Here is a 22,691-nt window from a genome sequence, read left to right on the forward strand (position 1 = left end):
TAAATTCAACGTATTGCTGTTCTTGGGTTTTTTTCTCTGCCTGATAAGCTATCCTATTTTTACTGCCCTCTGGTTGCCATCCCTGCAGGGAGTCCCCACGCTGACGTCTTCTTCGCTGCAGGTCAGCCCACAAAGGAAGAGAAGAGCATGCCATAAGGAGTATAGCAGTAGCTGTGGCAGTCAAAAAAGAGAGGAGGTCTGTTGTTAAGGTATTCCGGAATCCTGGAAAATCCTGCTTGCTTTTTTTTTTTAAACTAGGATCTCTGTACAAGCCAATGAGGATTCTGGAAATCCTGGTTTTACCTTGTTCCGTTTTCGGGATATGCCTAAAGGGCAGGAATTAGAAACATTTGTATATACAGTCTCAAATATACACAAGTATTCTAAGCGCCACCACAGTTGTTTTTTTTTAAACCCAAGCAACCTTTATTGGTGCTAGTCCAGTACTTTTGTAGTTAATGCCATTATTTTGTCCTATTCGTGTGAGAACAGCGCTGTCCAGTTAAGGAGCTGCAACTGCAGAACGAGCTGAAAGTCGACAGAATCGTATTACATTTTGAAGGCGGGTCCCGGTCACGCCGTAGGCCTCTCATGGGCCCACCGCTGTTAAGAGCCGGCAAGGGCGCCTTGCTTTCTTTTCGTGCCGTCGTCAGCGGTGTGAGCGCAGCCATGCAGCAGCTACAGAAAGTGTTGGTGACGCGGCGGATCCCGCAGGAGGGGCTTCGAGTACTGACCGAGGCCGCAGTGTAAGGAGAACCACGCGTTCCTGGGCCATTGGCTTTTTACCCTGTACAAATGTACTGTATGTTTTTTCCCTGATCCAAAAAGGGTTGCCAGTGTTTTTTAATACTGTATAGAGTTTGGAGAGAGAACGCGAGAGCGAACAAATTCAGTTATTGTTGGTGTTGCCTGTTCTCTGGGAGGCCTTTCGATAAATCCACGAAGAATTGTTTTCTGAAGTTGCTCTTGAGCCTCATACTATGACCTCTTGTTCTAGTATTTATTTGTCGATGTCTCAGTGATTTTTAGGTTTGAAGCACCTCAGTACAGAAAGATTTAATCTGACCAAGAGTTTCTGATAGTGCACTTACTGCAAAGGTTCTGTGTCACTCTTAATAAAACATCTAGTGTTGACTTAGTTGATCCAGTCAGTGGATGTTGAAGGCCTAATATACAGTTTGTAAACGCAGGGCCGGATTAACGGTTAGGCCCAGTAGGCACTTGCCTAGGGCCCGAAACTGACTCAGCTTTCCAATTCTTTTTTTTTTTTTTGGGGGGGGGGCAACGAGCCCTCACCCCGGCATTGACGGGAACACAGGGCCTCCGGCATCAATGTCAACCTAGGAGGGGCCCCCTGGCATCGGCGCAACTGGTAGGTTGCTAGCTACCTGATCCCCGCCACCACAATTTCCTCTCTACAGGGGTGTCCAACCCGCGTCTCCGCTTGAGTGCGATACGGCATTTTCCTCTGCTGTCCAGGTGTTTAGCTTCATGCAAGCTCCCTCCTCCATCTTGCTGCAGTGTTCGCTCAAAGCCGCGGGCTGTGGCTTCTACGAGCCTCCTGCGGCTGACCCAGAAGCGTTCCCTCTGATGTCGCAACATGGGGCATGATGGGGCGGGGCAGGTGGTTTGGGCAGGGGGCCCAGTGGACTAGGGGCCCTCAACGAATTAATCCTGCCCTTTGTAAACCACTTTGATTGTAACCTCAGAAAGGGAACATGGTAAAAAACCAGGATCTCTAGGATCCTTATTGATTTGTATTGAGATCCTGGTAAAAAGCAGGATTTTCCAGGATCCTGGTCCACCTTAATAGCAGACCTCTTTTTTTTGATTGCCACAGTTGCTGCTATGCATTTACTTGGGTCCTCTGCAACTCCATCTTCTCCTTCTCTGCCGGTCCCGCCCCTTATGACATGCTCTTCCTCTCTGGGCAGACCGGCAGAGAAGGACTCCCTTTAGTTTAGAATGACAACCAGAGGGGCAGTAAAAATAGGCTTGCAACGCTGTCTTCTCTTTCTCTGCCGGTCCCGCCCCTTATGACATGTTCTTCTCTTTCTGTGTGGGCGGATCAGCAGAGAAGGAGAAGACGTCAGCGTGGGGACTTCCTGCAGAATGACAGCCAGAGGGACAGTAAAAATAGGGGTCCCATAAAAACATAAGAAGTTGCCTCTGCTGAGGCAGACCAGAGGTCCATCTTGCCCAGCGGTCCGCTCCCGCGGCGGCCCATCAGGCCTAATTGCCTGAACAGTGTCCCTGACATTTTGTAACTGCCTCTAATCCTATCCCTATAACCTATCTCTACTCCTATCTGTACCCCTCAATTCCTTTGTCCTCCAGGTACCTATCCAACCCTTCTTTGAAGCCCTGTATCGTGCTCCTTTCTTATCACATCCTCTGGTAGCGCGTTTCATGTATCCACCACCCTCTGGGTGAAAAAGAACTTCCTGGCGTTTGTTGTAAACCTTCCCCCCTTTCAATTTCTCTGAGTGCCCCCTTGTACTTGTGGTTCCCCATAATTGGAAAAATCTGTCCCTGTCTACTCTTTCGATGCCCTTCATGATCTTAAAGGTTTCTATCATGTCTCCTCTAAGTCTCCGCTTTTCCAGGGAGAAAAGCCCCAGCTTTTTCAGTCTGTCAGTATATGAGAGGTCCTCCATACCCTTTATTAGCTTAGTTGCTCTTCTCTGGACTCCCTCAAGTACCGCCATGTCCTTCTTGAGGTACGGCGACCAGTACTGGACACAGTACTCCAGGTGCGGGCGCACCATTGCACGATACAGTGGCAGGATGACTTCCTTTGTCCTGGTCGTGATACCTTTCTTAATGATGCCCAACATTTTATTTGCCTTCCTTGAGGCTGTGGCGCACTGCACCGACGCCTTCAATGATGTGTCTACCATCACTCCCAGGTCTCTTTCAAGGTTACTCACCCCTAGCGGTGATCCCCCCATTTTGTAAGTGAACATCGGGTTCTTTTTTCCTACATGCATGACCTTGCATTTCCCTATGTTGAAGCTCATTTGCCACTTTTTGGCCCATTCTTCCAGCGCTCTCAGATCTTTTTGGAGATCTTTGCAGTCCTCCGTGTTTTCAACCCTGCTGTATAGTTTGGTGTCATCCGCAAATTTAATAACCTCACATTTTGTTCCTGCCTCCAGGTCATTAATAAATATATTGAACAGGAGCGGTCCCAGCACCGACCCCTGCGGAACTCCGCTCGTGACCCATTGCCAGTCTGAGTAATGACCCTTTATTCCAACCCTCTGTTTCCTGTCCGCCAGCCAGTTTTTGATCCATCGGTGGACCTCCCCTTGCACCCCGTGGTTCCATAGCTTCCTTAGCAGTCTTTCGTGTGGTACCTTGTCGAAGGCTTTTTGGAAGTCAAGGTAAATGATATCTATAGATTCCCCTTTATCCACCTGGCTGTTTACCCCCTCAAAGAAGTATAATAAGTTTGTGAGGCATGACTTGCCCTTGCAGAAGCCATGTTGGCTCGGCTTTAGCTGCCCAGTGTTTTCTATGTGTTCCCAGATGCTGTCTTTAATCAGCGCTTCCATCATCTTTCCCGGAATCGAGGTCAAGCTCACCGGCCTGTAGTTTCCTGGGTCTCCCCTTGAGCCTTTCTTGAAGATGGGCGTGACATTTGCTATTTTCCAGTCTTCCGGAATCTCTCCAGTTTTTAAGGATAGGTTGCATATTTGTCGAAGTGGCTCCGCTATTTCGTTCCTTAGTTCCTTGAGTACCCTTGGGTGAATGCCGTCCGGACCTGGCGATTTGTCGCTCTTTAGCCTGTCTATCTGCCTGAGAACATCCACCTTGCTCACCTCTAGTTGGACCAGATTTTCATCCTGATCTCCTTTTACGATCTCCTCGGGTTCCGGAATGTTGGTTGTGTCCTCCCTCGTGAAAACTGAAGTGAAGAACTTGTTTAACCTGTCAGCTATCTTCTTTTCCTCTTTTACCACTCCCTTTCTGTCTCCATCATCCAAGGGTCCCACTTCCTCCCTTGCTGGTTGCTTCCTCTTGACGTACCTGAAGAATGATTTGAAGTTTGTTGCTTCCCCCGCCAGTCTCTCTTCATATTCTCTTTTTGCTTGCCACTCGGTGACACTCCTTTTGGTGTTTTTTGTGCTCCTTTTGGTTGTCCTCTGATTGGTCTTTTTTCCATTTTTTGAATGATGCCTTCTTGTCACTTATCGCCTTTTTCACTGCATTTGTTATCCACACTGGGTTTTTTGTTCTATTTTTTTTGCACCCTTTCCTGAACTTGGGGACGCACAGGTTTTGTGCTTCGTGCACCGTGCCCTTGAGTAAGGTCCAGGCTTTTTCTACGGACTCCATCCTCCTTGCGGTGTCGTTGAGTATCTTTCCCACCATTTCCCTCATGGCATCATAATTCCCTTTTTTGAAGTTCAGTGCTGTCGTTGTAGTTCTTTTCACCTTTGATGATCCAATTTCTAGCCTGTACTGGATCGTGTTGTGATCGCTGTTTCCTAGTGGGGCTAGTACCGCCACCTCTTTAGCGGGTCCCCCTAGTCCGGTGAAGATTAGGTCAAGAGTGGCATCTCCCCATGTTGGTTCTGTGACCAGCTGTTCCATGAAACAGTCCCTCGTGACCTCCAGGAATTTGGTCTGCCTCATGCAGTTTGAGTGCCCTATACGCCAGTCTATTCCCGGATAGTTGAAGTCCCCCATCACCACCACACTTCCGCTTTTGCATATCTGCCCCAGTTCAGCCTCCAGATCCTGGTCGATTTCTTCCGTTTGTCCCGGTGGGCGATAGTAGAGACCCAATTTTATGTCTGCTCCAGTTCCTCCGGATAGCTTAACCCATAGTGATTCCAAGTCATCCGCCCTTGCTGTTGTTTCCATCCTGGTTGAAGGTATGGAATCCTTTATATATAGCGCTATTCCTCCACCCTTTTTGTGTGACCTATCTCTCCTGTAAAGTTTGAACCCTGGTAAAGCCACATCCCATGTATTGTCATCAGTCCACCACGTTTCTGTGACTCCAATTATGTCTAAGCCCTTTTTGTTGGCTAAGACTTCCAGCTCTCCCATTTTAGTTCTTAGGCTCCTAGCATTTATGTATAGGCACTGTAAGTCCCGGTTGTTCGCCTTTCTTGCTGGTTTTCCTCGTGGTTTGGCGCTCCTGGCGACCCCCTCATGAGTTGCCAGTCCCCAAGCCTCGTCTCGGTCATCCTCCTCCTGTGGTGTGTCTGTTTTGTCCTCAGCCTGTTTCCCCATTTTTGGTTGTCCCTCTGGATTCCGTTGTTCTCTGTTAGTCCTGTTTGCCAATTTCATTTGTGCCCTAGACCCCTGCAATTTGTCCTTAGGTCCTTCTTCAAAAAATTCCCACTCAGTCCTGAGCCCTCTTTTACAGTGTCCTTGTTCAATGTCCTTGGCCCTGGGCCTCTGCATTGCATCCTTAGGTCCTTTTCCCAAAATTTCCCACTCAGTCCCGATCCCTTTTTTACAATGTCCTTGCTCAATGTCCTTGGCCCTGGGCCCCTGTATTGCATCTTTAGGTCCTTTTTCCAAAAATTCCCATTCAGTCCCGAGCCCTCTTACAATGTCCTTGCTCAGTATCCTTATTTGATACTTTTGTCCGATGTGTCTCATCGACTGTTGGCTTTCCCCTCTTCCTCAGTTTAAAGCCAAATCTATGACGCTCTGGACGTTGCGTGCCAGCATCCTCGTCCCAGTCGAGAGAACATAGTCACATGTGAGAAGTTCAATCTCAGGTCCCTTATAGACAGCACAGACAAATCGCCATGATGAACAGAATGCAGTTTTGACAAGGGGACATAAGCATGAATAGTACCCACGAAACTTGCAGGAGCCAACCCATTCAAACACAGATTTGCCATCGCAAGCAACCTGAAATGCATTTGATCTTCTAATTTCAGCCAGGATAGCTTCACATAGTATTCAGTAACATGCTCAATCCTTTCCAAACGAGAAAGGGTTCTAACCATTGAATTCTGTACAACCTGTAATGCACTCAACAGGGTTCCTGGCAAACCCAGCACAAGATTACAATAGTCCAAGCAAGATAGGACCATAGACTGCAAAATGACCCTGAACATACCAGGAGACAAGTATGGCCGAATTCTATTGAAAAGGCGTAATCTGAAAAAAATCTTCTTTATCGAATCCTGGACATGATTTTTGAAAGTCAAATTCGAATCCACCACAATACCCAAATACTTTACCTCATCACAGAGCTGTATTTGGGTGCCCCAGAGCCGTACAAACCCAGGAGTATCCTGCACCTGCGGCCTCTGGATTAACATCATTTTCATTTTTTGCACATTTAGTTTCAATCTACTACTCTCCATATATTCCTTCACACTCGCCATCACTATATGCAGACGTTCCTACATTTCTTTTATGATCCCAGATGTACCCTCAACAGCATGCCTAGCTGATCTTAACTGGCATTTGTTTAAATTGGTTGATTGGGCCCAGTTTAAAACTTTATATTCAAAATATGAATAATTTGGTAAATGGAGAATTTCCAAAAATAGAGGACATATAATAATTATACCACTTGTTAAAAACCCCCCCAAATTCTATTTCTGAGATCAGTAATTACAGAACAGTTGCCTCAGTACCATTATTTGTGAAATTAATGAAGGGAATTGTTTATCAACAACCGTTGAATTATTTGAATCTGTATCCTTTTTTGCATGAATCTCGAATCAGGATTTTGACTCTTATAGTACTGAAACTTTAATTATCTCTCTTTTGAATCATCTGTATGCTTTGTTTAGCAAGGGAACAGGAGCACTTCTTTTGCAGTTTGATTTAAATTGCACCTTCAATCTTGTGGATCACAACATCTTGCTTAGATGTTTGGATACCATGGGGATTGCTGGGAAGGTATTCCAGTGGTTTCAGGACTTCTTAAAATCCCATACATATCAAGTGCATTTCAATGGATCTTATTCCAATAAATGGAGTAACCCATGTGGTGCTCCACAGGGTTCTCCACTCTCTCTGGTACTTTTTAATATTTATCTTGATTCTTTAGGACAGAGACTATCCTCTCTTAGGCCCAGATTCACTAAAGATAGCGATTCAATCATGGCCGATTTCTGGCTGATTTTGAAACAGCGATTGATTCACTATCTTTTTTGCATACAAATGATTTGCACGGAAGAGCCCTGACAGTAGTGACAGGAGAAGCAGACTCCTGTCACTGCTGTCAGGGCTTATGCTGGGGTGTTTTTTTTTTCCCCTTCATTTTTTAATGGCAGAGATATTTTGCGTGTATTACACATGCAAAATATCTTGCCAATAAAAAAAAAAAAGCCCACCCCCCAAAAATGGCAGGAGGGATGCCCACTCCCTCCTTCCACCAGCTTCTCCACCCTATGCTGCACTCCTGCGCAATTATGGCAGGAGGAATGCCATCTCCCTCCTGCCGTCGGGACCCCCCCCGCCATCGACCCGTGCTCATCCCCCTCCCCTGTACCTTTTAAAAGTCTACATCTCCAGCGATGGGAGCAGGAGGAACCACAAAGTCCTCCTGCTCTTGCTCCTCCGCTCGCCAGAATGCGAATGCAGGTCTTAGGCCCCACGCCAGTAGATCATGTGATGCATAGGGAGGGGCCTAAGGCCCCGATTGGCTCAGGCGCCTTAGGCTTCTCCCTTGGCAGGGGCTTGAGGCATCTGAGCCAATCAGGGACTTCCTTAGGGCTGAGCAGGGTGGGGGCTAAGGCTCGCATTTGCATCACGCCAGGAGGAGGAGCAGGAGTACTTTGCGGTTCCTCCTGCTCCCATCGCTGGAGATGGAAACTTTTAAAGGTACGGGAGATGGGGGTGGGCACTGGTCGATGGCGGTGGGGGGGGGTCTCGACGGCTGGAGGGAGTTGGCATCCGTCCTGCCATATTCGCATGGAGGGGGGCAGCGTTGGGTAAGTTTGGGGGGTCCCAACGGCAGGAGGGAGTTGCCATCCCTCCTGCCATGTTCATGCGGGCAGGGAGGGCAGTGTTGGGTGGAACGGCTGGTGGCAGGAGGGACTGGGCATTCCTCCTGCCATTTTGGGTTGCGGTGGGAAGCGCGTTTGTCTTGGGGGCAGTGGTTTTATGTCAGGCTTGCCTGTCTTTTATTCATTTTTTAATGGGGCAGATATTTGCGTGTGTAACACACACAAAATATCTGTGCCATGGAAAAAAAAATGAATAGAAAAAAGACAGGCAGGTCTGTCAAAAAACGGAAGACCTGTTGGTAACACAGTTACCGACAGATCTGCAGCAGTCAGGTTTTAGGATAGTAAAACCCAATTCAAAATAGCCAAGCAATTCTTAGTGAATCAATCACTTGGCTATTTTGCATGGGGTTTTACTAATTTGCATGGGTGGATTGGAGAGGAGAGGAGATTCATTGGGTAGCAGTTTAGTGAACTGGGTCGGGTAACAGGAACAATCGCAAAACCAGTTACAGGATCGGTAGGTTTAGTGAATCTAAGCCTTAGTCTGAAAACCTATAGTTATGCGGACAATATTACTATCGCCATTACTATTATAGTTTTAGTCTTTCAGCCTCTCTAAATACAATTCAAGAAAGTATACAGATATATGCTGTGAACAACTGGATGAGGGAATACAAATTAAAACTTAACTTGGAGAAAACTAAGTTCTTTTATGCCTCTCCTTCCAAAAAGACAATAGAAAATAAATCTGACATTGAGCAGGGTTACTTATGCTATTGACTTGGAAATTAAAATTCTAGGTTTTCTTTTGAACAGGAACTCCATGAAACCTTTACTTCTGTTCTGATTAAGAAATGCTTTTTTATTTTATGGAAGTTGCACATGATTAAGTCTTATTTCAGCCGTACATCATTTAAAATATTGGTTCAGTCCCTGGTACTTAGTACATTAGATTATTGCATCTCTGCCCATCTTGCAGGTCAATGGTCAAACTTAGATAGATTACACAAAATTCAGAATGCAGCAGTGTGTCTGATTTTTAATTTAAAGAAATCTGATCATGTCACCCTGTATTATAGAGAGCTCCACTGGCTTCCATTTGAGGCCAGGGTACTGTTTAAATTTGTAATACTTTGCTACAAAGCTTTACATGACCAATTTACGTTTTTCAATGTAGATTGCCCTTTACAGGTTACTTCATTGTTTGTGCTTCCTTCTGTGTGAGTCTGTGTCTACAAGAAGTTCTTACATTGAATGATTGCATATCGGGCAGCTAGCTGGGATACTGAGCTTCGTAATTTGTTCGCTTCTTCAGGTTCATATATGCACTTTCGAAAGTTACTGAAATCTACTTTATTTGTAAGATTCTTAGGGAGTTAATGTCCATGATGGTTCTTTTGTAAATCACTGTTGTACAGTCTCTTGGCTATATAAACTGCATCGATCTGGAAGGTTTTGCAGTCTAGAAATGTACTGTAATGTAATGCATTAAAAACCAAGGAGTCATTAACTATTCCCCAGCTATGCTTTTTAAAAAATAAAGTTTCCATGTGTTGTGCAGGGATACTCTGCATCAGGTCTGTGTCAGCATAGAAAGGCTAGTTGAGAAGACCGAGTGTCTAGTTATACCCCCTCTCTTATTCCAATCTGACCACCTTGCTTCCCCATATCTAGTAACCAACCAACCTCCCTCCCTCTCCTTGATGCAACAAACGTCATCTCCCAACAGTAAATAATACAGATCTCTTGTGGTCTAGTGGGCCCACCTACCCAATCTGAGCCCAGCCCCCACCCCCAACACAAAACTCTTGGCAGTCTAATGGCTCCCTCCAGTTTAAAGACCCTGAATTTTTGGGTAATTTGGCTCTGATTAGTTAAGGAAAATATCAAAGAACCTATGGACAACAAAAGCCAGCCTCCAGATCAGAAGCAGAAAGGAAGAGGGAAGAGAGCTCAAGCCTTACAGAGCCTGTAGTTACTGTTTCAAGAGATGAGAGTATAAAGTTGAGATAGTGAACACACTTAGGCCCCGATTCTGCAAACTGTGCCTAACTTTAGGCATAGTTTAGACATCCTTGGAGTGCAAGTTGTGCTCTGTGTTACTTAGACGTGATATAGGTGTCAGATATGCGTCTCCAATAATATATTTTTTTCACTTGTAGGCACCAGATGGACATCCCTACAATGTTTTTAGTTATATGTAAAAATGTGTGTTTTACCGATAATGATCCATCATTTCAGGATTGTAAGCTTTAACATAATATAAACACAGTATACCATCTTTAAAAGGATATTTATAATATATTATTTTCAGTGGGACTTGAACTGGGAACATCAGAGTGAATCTTGAAAAAATGTGACATGCTAATATGCTAACCTTAATCCTAATCCGCTGTGCTAGACAATGAGCCATATAATAATAGCAATTCTGGTTTTATTATACTGTTCCATATAGGCAGTTAATTCTGCTAGCATAGATGCCAGGACGTAGTTTAGGCTTCAGAAAGACATTAGTAGGATAGATGTTATTTAGGCAGCCCTGTAGGTCCTCCGTTGAGCTTTGTTTGAGCGTCAGATAGACGTTTCTTTGAATGGGGTTTTGTCAGATTTTGGACGTTTCCAAAGTGATCTTCTAAATACAGTTCAGGGATTTTATTCTGTCATTCAGCCACCACATAAACAGGACACAGCCATACAAGCATATTGAATTTAAAACTACTTAAAGAAGCAATGCTATTAGCTAATTACAGTACACAAAAATCACAGATTTAGGTTTCAAGCTCCAAATAACACCTCCTTTCTCACTAAACTTTGCTCCAATCAGCTCATTCTTTAAAGCAAAGACAGCCCATAACTTCATTTGGCAAAGCTTAAAAACAGAATAAAACCCATAACAGACCTGAATGTGGCTTCTAGTTAATTGCAAAGGGAGGTGTGCAGCTGCACAATGCTGACCTCATTGTGAGATCATCAAGGTGCACCTGCAAGGTAGAATGCCACAAGTAAAAGACGGGCTGGGAGTTGAACTCACAAGCTCTGCAAGATCAGCACAGAGCTTTTACTCATTGAGCTACACCACCTTCTACTCCAGTTTCTCTGACTCCCCTGTCATATCATAGCTTAGTGATCTGCTAAAGTATCATCTGCTTAGCTATCATATCACAGTTAGCTGAGACAAAAGACTGGTAGCTCAATGGCTAAAAACACTGCTTTCATTGTCCCAAAAGCCAGAATCTCAAGTACTATTGATTGAATGTGACATGGAGTCAAATACTGCTGTTTTTATCAATTTCAAACTCCACTTTTGGAATTGATTGCTTCTAGTATTGCTAATGTTGTGCTGTTTGAGATGAAAATTAGATTTGATTGGTCTGTAGTTTGTAATTTTTATTAAAATGAATATTGTGTCAGCTGAAATGCATGAGGGAGTCGAACCCACACCAGGCTCACATGCCAACCTTCATTCTAACCACTGTGCTACACAATGAGCCATAAAATCAGCAGTTCAGGTTTGATTATACTATTCCGTTTAGGCATCGTTACAGCTGTAGCTACAGTATGCTTGCGGTTCCATAGCGGAGCACCAGAAGCACACTGTAACAGCTGCAGTTAAGCATATCTTAAGCTGTCACGGTAGGAAACCTCTCCCCTGACTGAAAGAAGCCATTACTGGCTCACCAAGTTAAGGCACCTTGTTCATCCTCTTCAGCTTTCATATAATCTCATTTTCCCAAATATTATGCTGGTTGCAGGCTGTGAGGCAGGAGACATGCTAGCCCCCCCCCCCCCCCCCCGAAACATAGCACAGCTACCCTGTTTGCCACCCCCTAAGGGCCTCCCCACTTCTCTCTTTTGCAGCCTGGGCCTCATGAACACTAGATAAGACAAAGGTCAATGTGACAAAGTTGTGCTTATTAAGGAAACACTAATGCCCAGCTGCTACTCAATGTAAATAAGCACAAGGTGAAAAATGGTTTAAGATTTTTATTGTAGAACATCTAGAATCATTGCATAGTCCAGGAAAGCAGCTTGCAGGCAACTGCAGTTTGATGAGATGGATGACAGGTATGCAGAGTAAGCCACTGTGATAGAATTGTTAAGGTCCCATAATCTTTTAGTAGGAGAAGGCAGGCTGTAGATAAAGGAAGATGGATTGAGACAAATTAAGAGTTTATTGGTGAGTTTTAGGCTGTCTTTTGCAAAGGCGTGCTAAATCAACACATGCACTGTTAACGCGTCCATAGGATAACATGTAAGCGTTAAACATTTAGCACATGCTAATGGTGCCCTAAACGGCACCGCTTTAAATGTGTGGTAAATGTTATCCTATGGACGCATTAACAGCGCATGCGTTGATTTAGCGCACCTTTGTAAAAGAGCCTAAAACTCAGAAAATCATCAATAACTACACCCTTCTGAAGGAAAAAAAAGTGAAACGTTAGTATTGTGAAAATGTATATAATTCATCACAGGGCAAACAAAGGTTGCAGCACATTCTCACCTATTCTTTCTGTTTTGGTATTTGAGATGCTGGCTCTGTGACCAGGTGCAAACTGGTGTGCCGAACCCAGTTTTAACAGGCCTGCTCTGGCCTCTGGGAAACACAAGGGGAGTCATTAGCCACTCTGGGAACCTGAAATCAGGAGAAAAGGGGGGAAATGTTAGAAAGACATCTGTGGCAAAAATAAAAAGCAGAAGTGGGAGAATATGTCAGCACAGTCTCAAAATAACAGCTAGAATGAACAGAAGCACAAACTGTTCCCTTTTTATAATAAGGATGCCTAACAATTATGACTCTAAAATTATTTACCTTTAGCTCTATGAGAAAAAGCACTGCTATGGGTTACACATATTCATGTAACTTGCATATCCATTTTCCTGGCACCAAAGTTTCAAACAGCATGGATGTGTTTTCAGCCAACACACCTGGAACCAATTTTTATCATCATTAATTCTCAGAACTGTTAATGACCCTATGGAATGGAGAGAGTTGTGGCAGAAATCAGGGGGATAAAAAGTTAATGGAGACTCACCATAAGCAATAACACAAAATGGAAGTCCAAAAGAAGAAATCAGTTTTTCCTGAGCTTTTTTCTAATAAAGACATCTAAGTAGCTAGCAATATATTATTCTCACCTGAATTTGGTATCTGAGCTGCTAGCAAGGAGTTCCTTGCATAGGTGCAGCATAGTCACCTGAAAAGATGAAAAAGGTTAGAAAAACAACAAAATTGCAAATTACTATAGCTGCTAATGGTCCTGTATAATGGAGAGAGTTGTGGTAGATATAGGAAAGAAAAGGTTAAAAGATAATCAAGAAAGGTAAGGTCTCAGAAATCGGCATAAGCAATAACATAGAATAGGAGTCCTAAAAGAGAAAACGCTGCTCTGATGGACCTTCTTATATTAAGCACGCCTAAGTGGCATTTGACGTCATAGGCAACATTAGGACTTCCCACCAGAAAACTTTCAAATCTGATTGGGCATGCTTTGGGTGTTGTTCGGCCAAACACACCTGTACTGACTCTTAATCATTTCCTTCACTTCTCAAGGCTTTTACAAGAAGCCATTTCTCATCTGCTTAGTCTGTAGAGGTACTGTTACCAAATTCTAAATGAAGTTCCCTCTATAGCTCTGCCTTAAAGCACTGCTTTTATCTTCCATACGTCAGGGGTTCAAGTCTTGAGTGCGGTTAGCAAATATTTTATATTCATTTTTCTACCAGAAAACCTTCAAACTCTTTGGCCATTCCTTTGCTTAAACATATTTGGGTTGAGCTTTAAAATGATCTGCAGCAATTCTCAGATGTCTAAACCGGCCTGTTCTCTCATCCTAAACTCCTTCCCCACTCCAACACCCCCCCGCAATTCTAAAGCGAAGCTGAATTTATCAATAGAATACATCTCAAAACATGTACCTTCCTTCAACACTTGTTCAAGCCCTCTGAAGTTTTAGTATACTCTTTTACCTGTTGCCCTGTGTAGATATTGCATAAAAAGAAATACATTCCTACCCCAATGGCTTGTAGTTGAGAGCAGATGAATGTATCTGATGCACCTGTGCCTGCAAACTGCAGAATGCTGATGAAAAACACCAAACTCCACCATATATACTCCTATGAGAGCTAATAGCAAGCTGTTGGGATGCTGTTAAAACGAATGAAGGTGAGGGTGGAATTTGAACCGGTGAGCTGGAGAAGATAGATAAGATGAAACAAGGCGCTTTAACTTGGTGAGCCACAAATGGCTTCTTTCAGTCACTGGAGAGGTTTCTTACCATGAGAACAAATTGCACAATGCTGTTGAAAAACAGCAAAGTCTACCATATATACTCCTATGAGAGCTTAGGAAGCAGTTAAAATGAGTGAAGTTGAGGGTGGGATTTGAACTGGTGAAGATTGACAAGGTGCAACAAGGTGCATTAACTTGGTGAACCAGAAATGCTTTCTTTGTGGTGACTGTGATATTCCTAAGCAGATGATACAGGCAGGTCAGTGAGCTATGATTTGACAGGGGAGTCAGAGAAACTGGAATGGAAGGTGGTGTAGCTCAATGTGCTGATCTTGCAGAAGTTGTGAGTTCAACTTCTAATCGCATCTTTTAATTGTGGCATTCTACCTTGCAGGTGCACCTTGATGATCTCACAATGAGGTCAGCATTGTGCAGCTGCACAGCTCCATTTTGCAATGAGGAAAAATGCATGTTAAGGGCTGTGTCTGGTTTTTCTATTTTTAAATTTTGAGAAATGAAGAAATGTGTGCAATATTTATATCTTTTTCATGTTTTTTCTTTGCTTTCAAGAAATTGCTGATTGCAGCATAGTTAGTGAGAAAAAAGGGGTTCTTTTTAAGCAGGAAAGCCAAAGGTGCTATAATTAGTAAATCATATTGCTGCTTGGGCAGAAAAGTACTATATTTTGCATGCAATGTTTGTATTGATGTGCCCTATTGATATGGTGGCTTATTAAATCTATTAGGAGGGGAAAAAAGAGGAAAAAACAGATTCCTGAAGTTATGTAGAAAATATCATTTTGGAAGCCCAAAGCACATCTATGTTCCGCCCATAGAAACTCGCGTTAAGCCCAAGCAGAAACCACACTTAGACCAGCTTTTCATTCGCCTACAATTTCCGTGATGTTTAGACACGGTCTGCTGCCTAACTAGCGTTTATCTGGGACCTATCCTTGACCACGCTCATGTTACGCCCACGACTACATTCTTAAGATGCAACTTTTCCAAAAACTCGTGTCTACATTCTGAGAATGTCTACCTCGCCAAACAATGTGTCCCGATGCGCCTGAACGTCCCACATGGTAGTGTCTGACAAAGGAATGCAGAGAAGACCAGATTGAAGCCTTACAAATATCCACTGGAGGCACAAGAGAAGACTCAACTCAAGAAGCTGCCTGACCCCGAGTGGAATGAGCCTTGAGGAATTCCGGAAAAGGTTTTTTTCTGAATAATATATGCGGAAGCAATAGTCTCCTTAATCCACCGAGCAATGGTAGCATTAGAAACGCCATCCCCCTTAAGAGGACCGGCTAAGAGGACAAAGAGATGATCTGATTTCCTGAACTCCTGGGTCCGCTGCACATACGAACGAAGGACCCGACAGACATCTAGCTTGTGCAGCCGTCTCTGCTTGGAAGACCCCTCCCGACTTCCTAGCACTGGGAGGACAACCAACTGATTGACATGAAAAGGAGAGACCACTTTAGGTAAAAAGGAAGGAACGGGCCACAACACCACCCGCTCCCTTGAAAACTCCAGGAAGGGAGACCTACAAGAGAAAGACTGCAGCTCAGAAACACGTCGAGCAGAAGTAATAGCCACCAAAAAGACCATTATAAAAGTTGGGTCTTTCAACGAGCAGGCACCCAAGGCTCAAAAAGTGGGCACACCAGCATGGACAAGACCAGATTAAGATCCCAAGATGGAACAGACAGTTGAACAGGAGGCCTCAGCAACTTGGCTGCCCACAAGAAGCGAACGACATCAGAAATGGCAGTCAAACGCTGACCTCGCAGCAACCCATGAAAGGCGGACAAGGAAGCAAGCTGGACCCAGAGAGAAGACCATGCCAGGCCCCTGTCCAGGACATCTTGCAAGAACTCCAAGATGCTAGACAGTGAAGCACAAAAAGAGACCACTCCATGTGTGGCACACCACTCCGCAAAGAGACGCCAAACCCGCACATAAGTCTAAGAAGTGGAAACCCAAGAGAGTGATTGCTTTATCTGAATACCCCTTCTTACCTAGGCATGCCCTTTCAAGAGCCAAGTCGTAAGACAAAAGGAACTCGGATAGAACATCGGAATGGGGCCCTGAGTCAGAAGGTCGGTCGCGAGAGGCAGTGGCATTGGATCCAGCACCATATGACGAAGCAGTCCGAGGCCACCAGGATCACGAGATGCAGAACTCTGTCCACTAATATGTACAGAAGACCCTCCGTCGACCTGACCATCTCTGAGATGACTGAAGAAACGGGGTGCTTTGGCATTGACACTTGTGGCCATCAGGTCCATGAGGGGTTGACCCCAAGTCTGCACTATTAACTGGAAGGCAGCGGGACTGAGATACCACTCTCTGGGATCTATCACGTGATGAACATTCTCCACCCCTGCTATGTCCAGAAGATGAGACTCTGCCCAGATCTTGAGCAGAGCTGCCTCTTGTGCCACCAGAGAACTCTTGGTGCCCCTGACGACTGACAGGCCACCGCCGTGGCATTGTCCTAGAGAACCCGGACGACTTGCCCATCAAGAAGCTAACACCGCCAGACGGATGGCTCTGGTCTCCAGAACATTGATCGACCAGGCCATCTCCTCCTCCGGGGACCAGCTGTCCTGCGCAGAGCAACCCAGACTCTAAGCTCCCTAACCGAGGAGACTGGCGTCTGTGAGAAGCACTGTCCACTGAGGCTGATCCAGACTCACCCCTTGGACTAGATGGGAGGTCTGAAGCCACCAGCGAAGACCGCAGTAAGCCAACCTCGGAGAGGAACAGGTAAGTCCAGACTGTGCCTCTGAGGCGACCACCTCCAAAGAAAGGCATACTGAAGTGGACGCATGTGGGTTCAAGCCCACCTCACCACGTCTAGGGAAGCCACCATTGACCCTGGAATGTTTTTCTTTTAATTTCCTCTTGTATTTATTTATGCCCTTCTGCCAAGATGATTTATCCTCCTTTGATTTAGTTTATGCCAGTGTCGCTCGAGCTGTCTTACCGATAGTTTATGTTTCAGTAATTCTGAATTATACCATGATTCAGTTTTTTGTTTTGTTTTTTAACTTTTTCTTTTAGTAATAAGATGTTTAGAGGCTTTGTCATCCAATATAGAACTAATATTAACCCATTGATCCAGAAAGTTTTCCGGGGGAACATTTTGATGAATTAGTTCATAATGGTTCCAAAATTCTACTGGATTAACAAATCCCCTAGAGAGAGTCTTGCTTTAGGAGTAAGTTTCTTTGTAACAGATGAGGATATCCAACTTAGGTTGAAATAACAAATTATTGGTTACCAAAGCTCATCTGTAATATTAATACTAGAAAATTGGATGTTTTTCTTAATTGAGAAACTAATGAAATCAAGTTGGTGCCCCAACTGATGGGCTACCTTTGGCTCCGGGATAGAGTAATTCAAAGAAGCTAAAAATTATTTCAGATCAGAGACTGAATTTTCAGTCTGTGCTGAAATCCTACCTGTATTGCTGTCCTATGATAAACCTATATTATGCTCACATGAACCATTTTGGATGTTTTCTCTATGGGTGCCTCTTTTTCTAACAATTCTGCATGCTTGATCCAAATCATCTATTTAGTTGTACAGATGGCCACTGCTGACTTGTTCTAGAAGCATTTTTCTTGTGCAAACAGTATATAATTCCTTATGGATGGGTTAAGCACCTCAACTTGCGATTTGCTTGCAAGAGACATCAATCATTTTCTTCTCTCCAGGCAGCGCCCCATCTCCTCATTCTTAACTTCTGTAAATTGAGTTGAGAAGATGTCTTTTCATCTGCTTTGTATTAGATTTTTTATTTTTGAAATTTAAATCCATTCTTGTTTGTGGCTTCCCTGTGCTAAGAGGTTCTCTGTAGTTCTGGGACAGCTCTGCCTGGGAGAAGGGCCAGACATTGGGGACTGAAGCCAGGAGGGTCAAATTGTTTAAAAGAAGCACCTGCCTAAAAGGCCTTCTCTAACGCTTGGAGCTCAGGAATAGGTTCCCTGGGAGCCGTTTTCGCCCCTGTGGAGTCATGTGTGTGCGCGCAGGCTGATCTGACTCTGCGACTGGCTGAGAGCCTTGGTGGAAGTCAGCTGTAATCCCCTTCCCTGAAGAATTGTGTGAGTGGTTGAAAGTCTCAGGTTTTTGGAATCTGAATACAAGGCAGCCTGAAAAGACAAGCTGCTGGAGCTTCCCTTGCTTGTCTGAGAAAGAAATCCCTTCTCTGTTTCTAGCTGCAGTGAGAAGCTGATGCAGGCACAGCACATGACAGATGAGTACATCTCATTACTGTCTATGGGAAAATCAGGGTGGGTCTGAAGTCAACAAAACTATAGGTTTCTCAGGGTGTCTCAAGAGTCCCCTACCTCTAAAATTCTATTTTAAGCAATTTTGAACTTTTGGTTTTTCTCCCACAGGCAGTTTTTTGGGCAGTAAAATGCTGCGGCGGTGGCCAGAGTGGACTTCCTGATTTTATTTCTAAAGCATCCTTCTGCCTCAAATTGCTTTGATTTTAACAATAATTGATTATTATGGACTTCTAAGTGAGTTTGGACTAGTGCTGCCCAATTTCTGATTCAAATCAATTCACCGATTCACTTCGGGTGAATCGATTTGAATTGATTCGTTTAAAAAAACAAACAAACATACCGATTCACGTCGACCCCCCCCCCTCTTGCGATCGATCTATTTTTGCAAATCCATTCGAGCTTTCCCTCTGCCAGAGTCCTTCCATCTAATGTAACTTCCTCTTTTGCAAAACTGGAAGTTACATCAGAAGAAAGGACTTTGACAAAGGGAGCACCGAGCGGACCTCTGTGCGCAGATCGGGGGGGTGGGGGGAGGAGGGTTAAATGCCAATGCAAATTCATGTTTCGCCCTCACCAGGCTATTTCAAGGCAGATTCCCCCTAAATAAGAATATAAAAAAATAGATTAGTACTTAAAGTTAGCATAACAAATATGTATATTGCATGTGCATATCTTATGCATACTTCTATAAATTCTGCAGTATGGGAGTGCTCTAATTGCAATATGGCTATGGTGCTTTTTAGCCTTTCAAAACGTCACGGTCACATAAACATCTAATCTAATTCTTAGTCTTATATACCAAATCATCTCCTAAAAATAGGAGCTCGATTCGGTTTACATAATTAGATCCCAAAGAAAGATCCGTTAACATTCATTGGAGCTATAGCCTAAAAAGCAATTAAACGTAGTGGTTTTTAAGGTGTTGTAAAAGATCTGAAGAGATAAACACGATCTAATTTGAGGAGGCAGTATGAAAAGGAGTGTAAATTTTTACTAATGGACTTGATTCCTCTTAATGATGGAAAAGAGAGCTTCTACATATGAGCTTATACATATCATGCCTGAAGATCTCATGGTGTTTAGAGATAAAGACATCAAAATAGTCCATGTAAAATTTTAAAGACTATACGGGCACATTTAAATTGAACTCCCAATTGAAACGGAAGCCAGTGTAATTTCCTCAACAGAGGTGACACGTGATCAAATTTTTTTCTTTCCAAAAATCAGTCTGGCTGCAGCATTTTGATTCATTTGCAGCCATTTCTTGTTTCCTTTATGTAATCCCACATAAATGGAATTACAGTAATCCAGTTGTGCCAAGAAAATGGTTTGAACCAATACTGCAAAATGATCTTGATGGAACAGATGATGAACTTTTCTCAGCGTGTGAAGACTAAAAAAACATTTTTTGGTAAGATTATTTACCTGGCATTGAAAAGATAGAGAAGAATCCAAAACAACACCCAATACTCTAGAACAGGGTCTCCAAAATTTTTGCCACGAGGGCCACATTGGGTACTTCAGCACTTTTTAGTGGCTGTAATAAAAAAAAAAAAAAAGATAAATAACGAGTTTAATTGAAAGCAGAAAATTTTATAAAGTAATTGCAAAGTTCGTGAGATTAAATTATCGTACATTAATGATGACGAACACTACCAGCAAATTGTCATATTTTCATCACCATTAATGTAAATGATGGAATTGTTTTTATGTTTTTAAAATCGTATTAAACTGAGGTTCAAATTTTGAAATGCTTTTTTTTTCTTTTTTGTAAATCTTTATTAAATTTCCAAACTACCATAGTGCAAACAAACAATTTCAATAAACATAAATTTACATAAATGAACATTAAACTTATAGACATTAATAACTATTCCCCCCCCAAATAATCAGAAAAAGTACATACCTACAGGAAACCCTCCATATATTCCCCGAATAAAATTCCAATGCAAATTCCTCCCCCCTCCCACCCACCCTGGATGTGTATGCTTAAGGGTCGATAAAATAAAATCAGTTATCATTCCTTACAGAACTTAGTCAATGGTTCCCAAACATCCATACATTTCTTATTCCGTCCCTGTTGTACAGCCATTGAACGTTCCATTTTAAAAGTATAACAGAGAGATTCCCACCAGAAAGTGTAATTTAATCTATCACAGTTCTTCCAATTCCTCAAAATAAGTTGTATGGCAACTCCTGTCATTATAAAGAGAAGTTTGTTATTTCGAGCATATATTTGGCTTTTAGCCCTCATTAACGTACCAAATAGAATGGTATCGTACGTCTCAGTGCTACTGGATTTTCTAATACAGTATATTGTTCACTTGATCCCAAATAGATCTCCAAAATTTAAGTATCAAGGGAAAATCCTATATAATAAAACCCTAGCCGCGCATGTGCACTTACCTGCGTGCTTCCGTGATCTGTGATCAGTAGGTCCGTGGCCAGCAGGAGTGCGTATGCGGCGGCCAGACAAATCGGAAAGTGGAGAAACACAGCACAGCCGGCGACTCCCCCCTCCCGCCCTCACTCACAGCCAAAACCACCACCGCCAAAGCCTACTCCTTCTCGCCGGCTCACCCGCGTTTAAATTCATAGAAAAGCGCTGCACCACGCTAACACTGGCCTCGCCATCTTCTGTCCACTGCGGCCCACCCTCTCTGACTACTTCCTGTTTCCGCTAGGGTTGGCCGCAGTGGATAGAAGACGCTGAAGCCAGCGGTAGTGCGGTGCAGCGCTTTTCTCTGAATTTAAACGCGGCGGCTGGGAAGGGGGTGGCGGGAAATACTGCTGCTGCACAAGGAAGGCCAGGAAATGCTGCTGCTGTACAGGAAAGGCCGGGAAATGCTGCACAGGGAAGTGTCTGTGTATGTATGTGGGGGGGGGAGAAATGCTGCTTCTGCACAGGGAAGACCGGGATATGCTGCTGCTGCACAAGGAAGGGTGGGAAATGCTGCTGCTGCTGCACAGGGAAGTTTGTGTGTGTGGGGGGGGAAATGCTTCTGCACAGGGAAGGCCGGGAAATGCTGCTGCTGCACAGGGAAGTGTGTGTGTGTGGGGAAATGTTGCTTCTACACAGGGAAGGCCGGGAAATGCTGCTGCTACACAGGGTAGTGTGTGTGGGGGGGAGGAGGGAGAAATGCTGCTGCTGCCCATGGAAGGGTGGGAAATGCTGCTGCTGCAGAGGGAAGGATGGTAGGGAAATGCTGCTGCTGCTGCACAGGGAAGTGGAGGGGACGGCGAGGGAAAGGGGGCGTGGGAGCAATCTTGGTTTGCTTTGGGGGAGGGGAGACAGAAGGGGGCCATGGAGAGATAGAAAGACAGGCAGGCAGCACATTAAAACGAAAGACAGACACACAGAAAGACAGCAGGCAGGGAGAGAGACAGAATGAAAGAAAGACAGACAGGGTGCCAGAGAGAGAACCAGAAAGAAAGAAGGACAGACAGCGGGAGGGAGAAAGACAGAAAGAAAGGAAGAGAGAGACAGGGGCAGGGAGAGACACAGAAAGTAAGAAAGAAAGACAGACAGAGGGAACTGCTTGTCTTTTGGATCGGGACGCCGGAGGAGACCTTTGACGCTGCCCCGTGTTGCCCACAGCAGCGGCTGGGCCCGGAGGTGGAATCGGGCAGGCACTTTGGAAGACGGACCCTTGACGTCATTGGGTCCGTCTTCCCTGGCTCTGAAATCCTTTAAATTCAAGACTGCTGCTGCGGTTGCGGCCGCAGCTGCGCACCCTAAGGGGCAGGTATCGCCCCTTTGGAGCCCCTTGGAGCAACGTGGAGCCAGGGAGCAGGAGTTCAGGTTGTATAACTTTAATCTGTTATTATGGGTAAAAGGAAAATTAAGCCTAAGAGCTTAACACCTTCTGTTTCTGGTCCTATGGACAGACATTTGACATTTCCTACAGAAATTCCATCATAACCTTTACTTGACATGAATTTTCCCACATCAGGAGCATCGTTGAGCCCCCTCGAAAGGACACCCCCCTTCATCCAGTATCTGGTGGTAGCGGGAATATCACTCCCGCTATTTCTACTGGATTAGTGGTATCGTCTACTCAGACAAGTAAACTAGCTTTTACTGAAATACCTAAACCACTTGAATTTTCAGGTGTAGTAGAGGATCAACCACAAGCAGTGGAAAAACAAAGATATTACCCTTAAAGATTTGTGGTTAGGCATTTCTAGAGTTGAACAGTTTCTCAGAGAATCAGTGAAA

At 44.2% G+C, this 22,691-nt stretch overlaps 1 protein-coding gene across 8 annotated transcripts in view; it reads left to right on the forward strand.

Annotated features, from left to right (window-relative positions):
- Positions 1-538: 538 nt before the first annotated feature.
- The window catches only part of LOC117347215 (glyoxylate reductase/hydroxypyruvate reductase-like), a 212,494-nt gene continuing 190,341 nt past the window's right edge, over positions 539-22,691 (forward strand). For all 8 annotated transcript variants that reach the window (XR_004536753.1, XR_004536752.1, XM_033917882.1 and 5 more), the window contains exon 1: positions 539-746. Coding sequence is in view for 6 of the 8 variants with exons in the window: in XM_033917882.1 (XP_033773773.1) it covers positions 592-746 (155 nt within the window). In the remaining 2 variants the exon portion in view is untranslated. The remainder of the gene's footprint in view (positions 747-22,691) is intronic.

This window comes from Geotrypetes seraphini, chromosome 1 (assembly GCF_902459505.1).
Source record: "Geotrypetes seraphini chromosome 1, aGeoSer1.1, whole genome shotgun sequence".
NCBI classification, from domain to species: domain Eukaryota; kingdom Metazoa; phylum Chordata; class Amphibia; order Gymnophiona; family Dermophiidae; genus Geotrypetes; species Geotrypetes seraphini.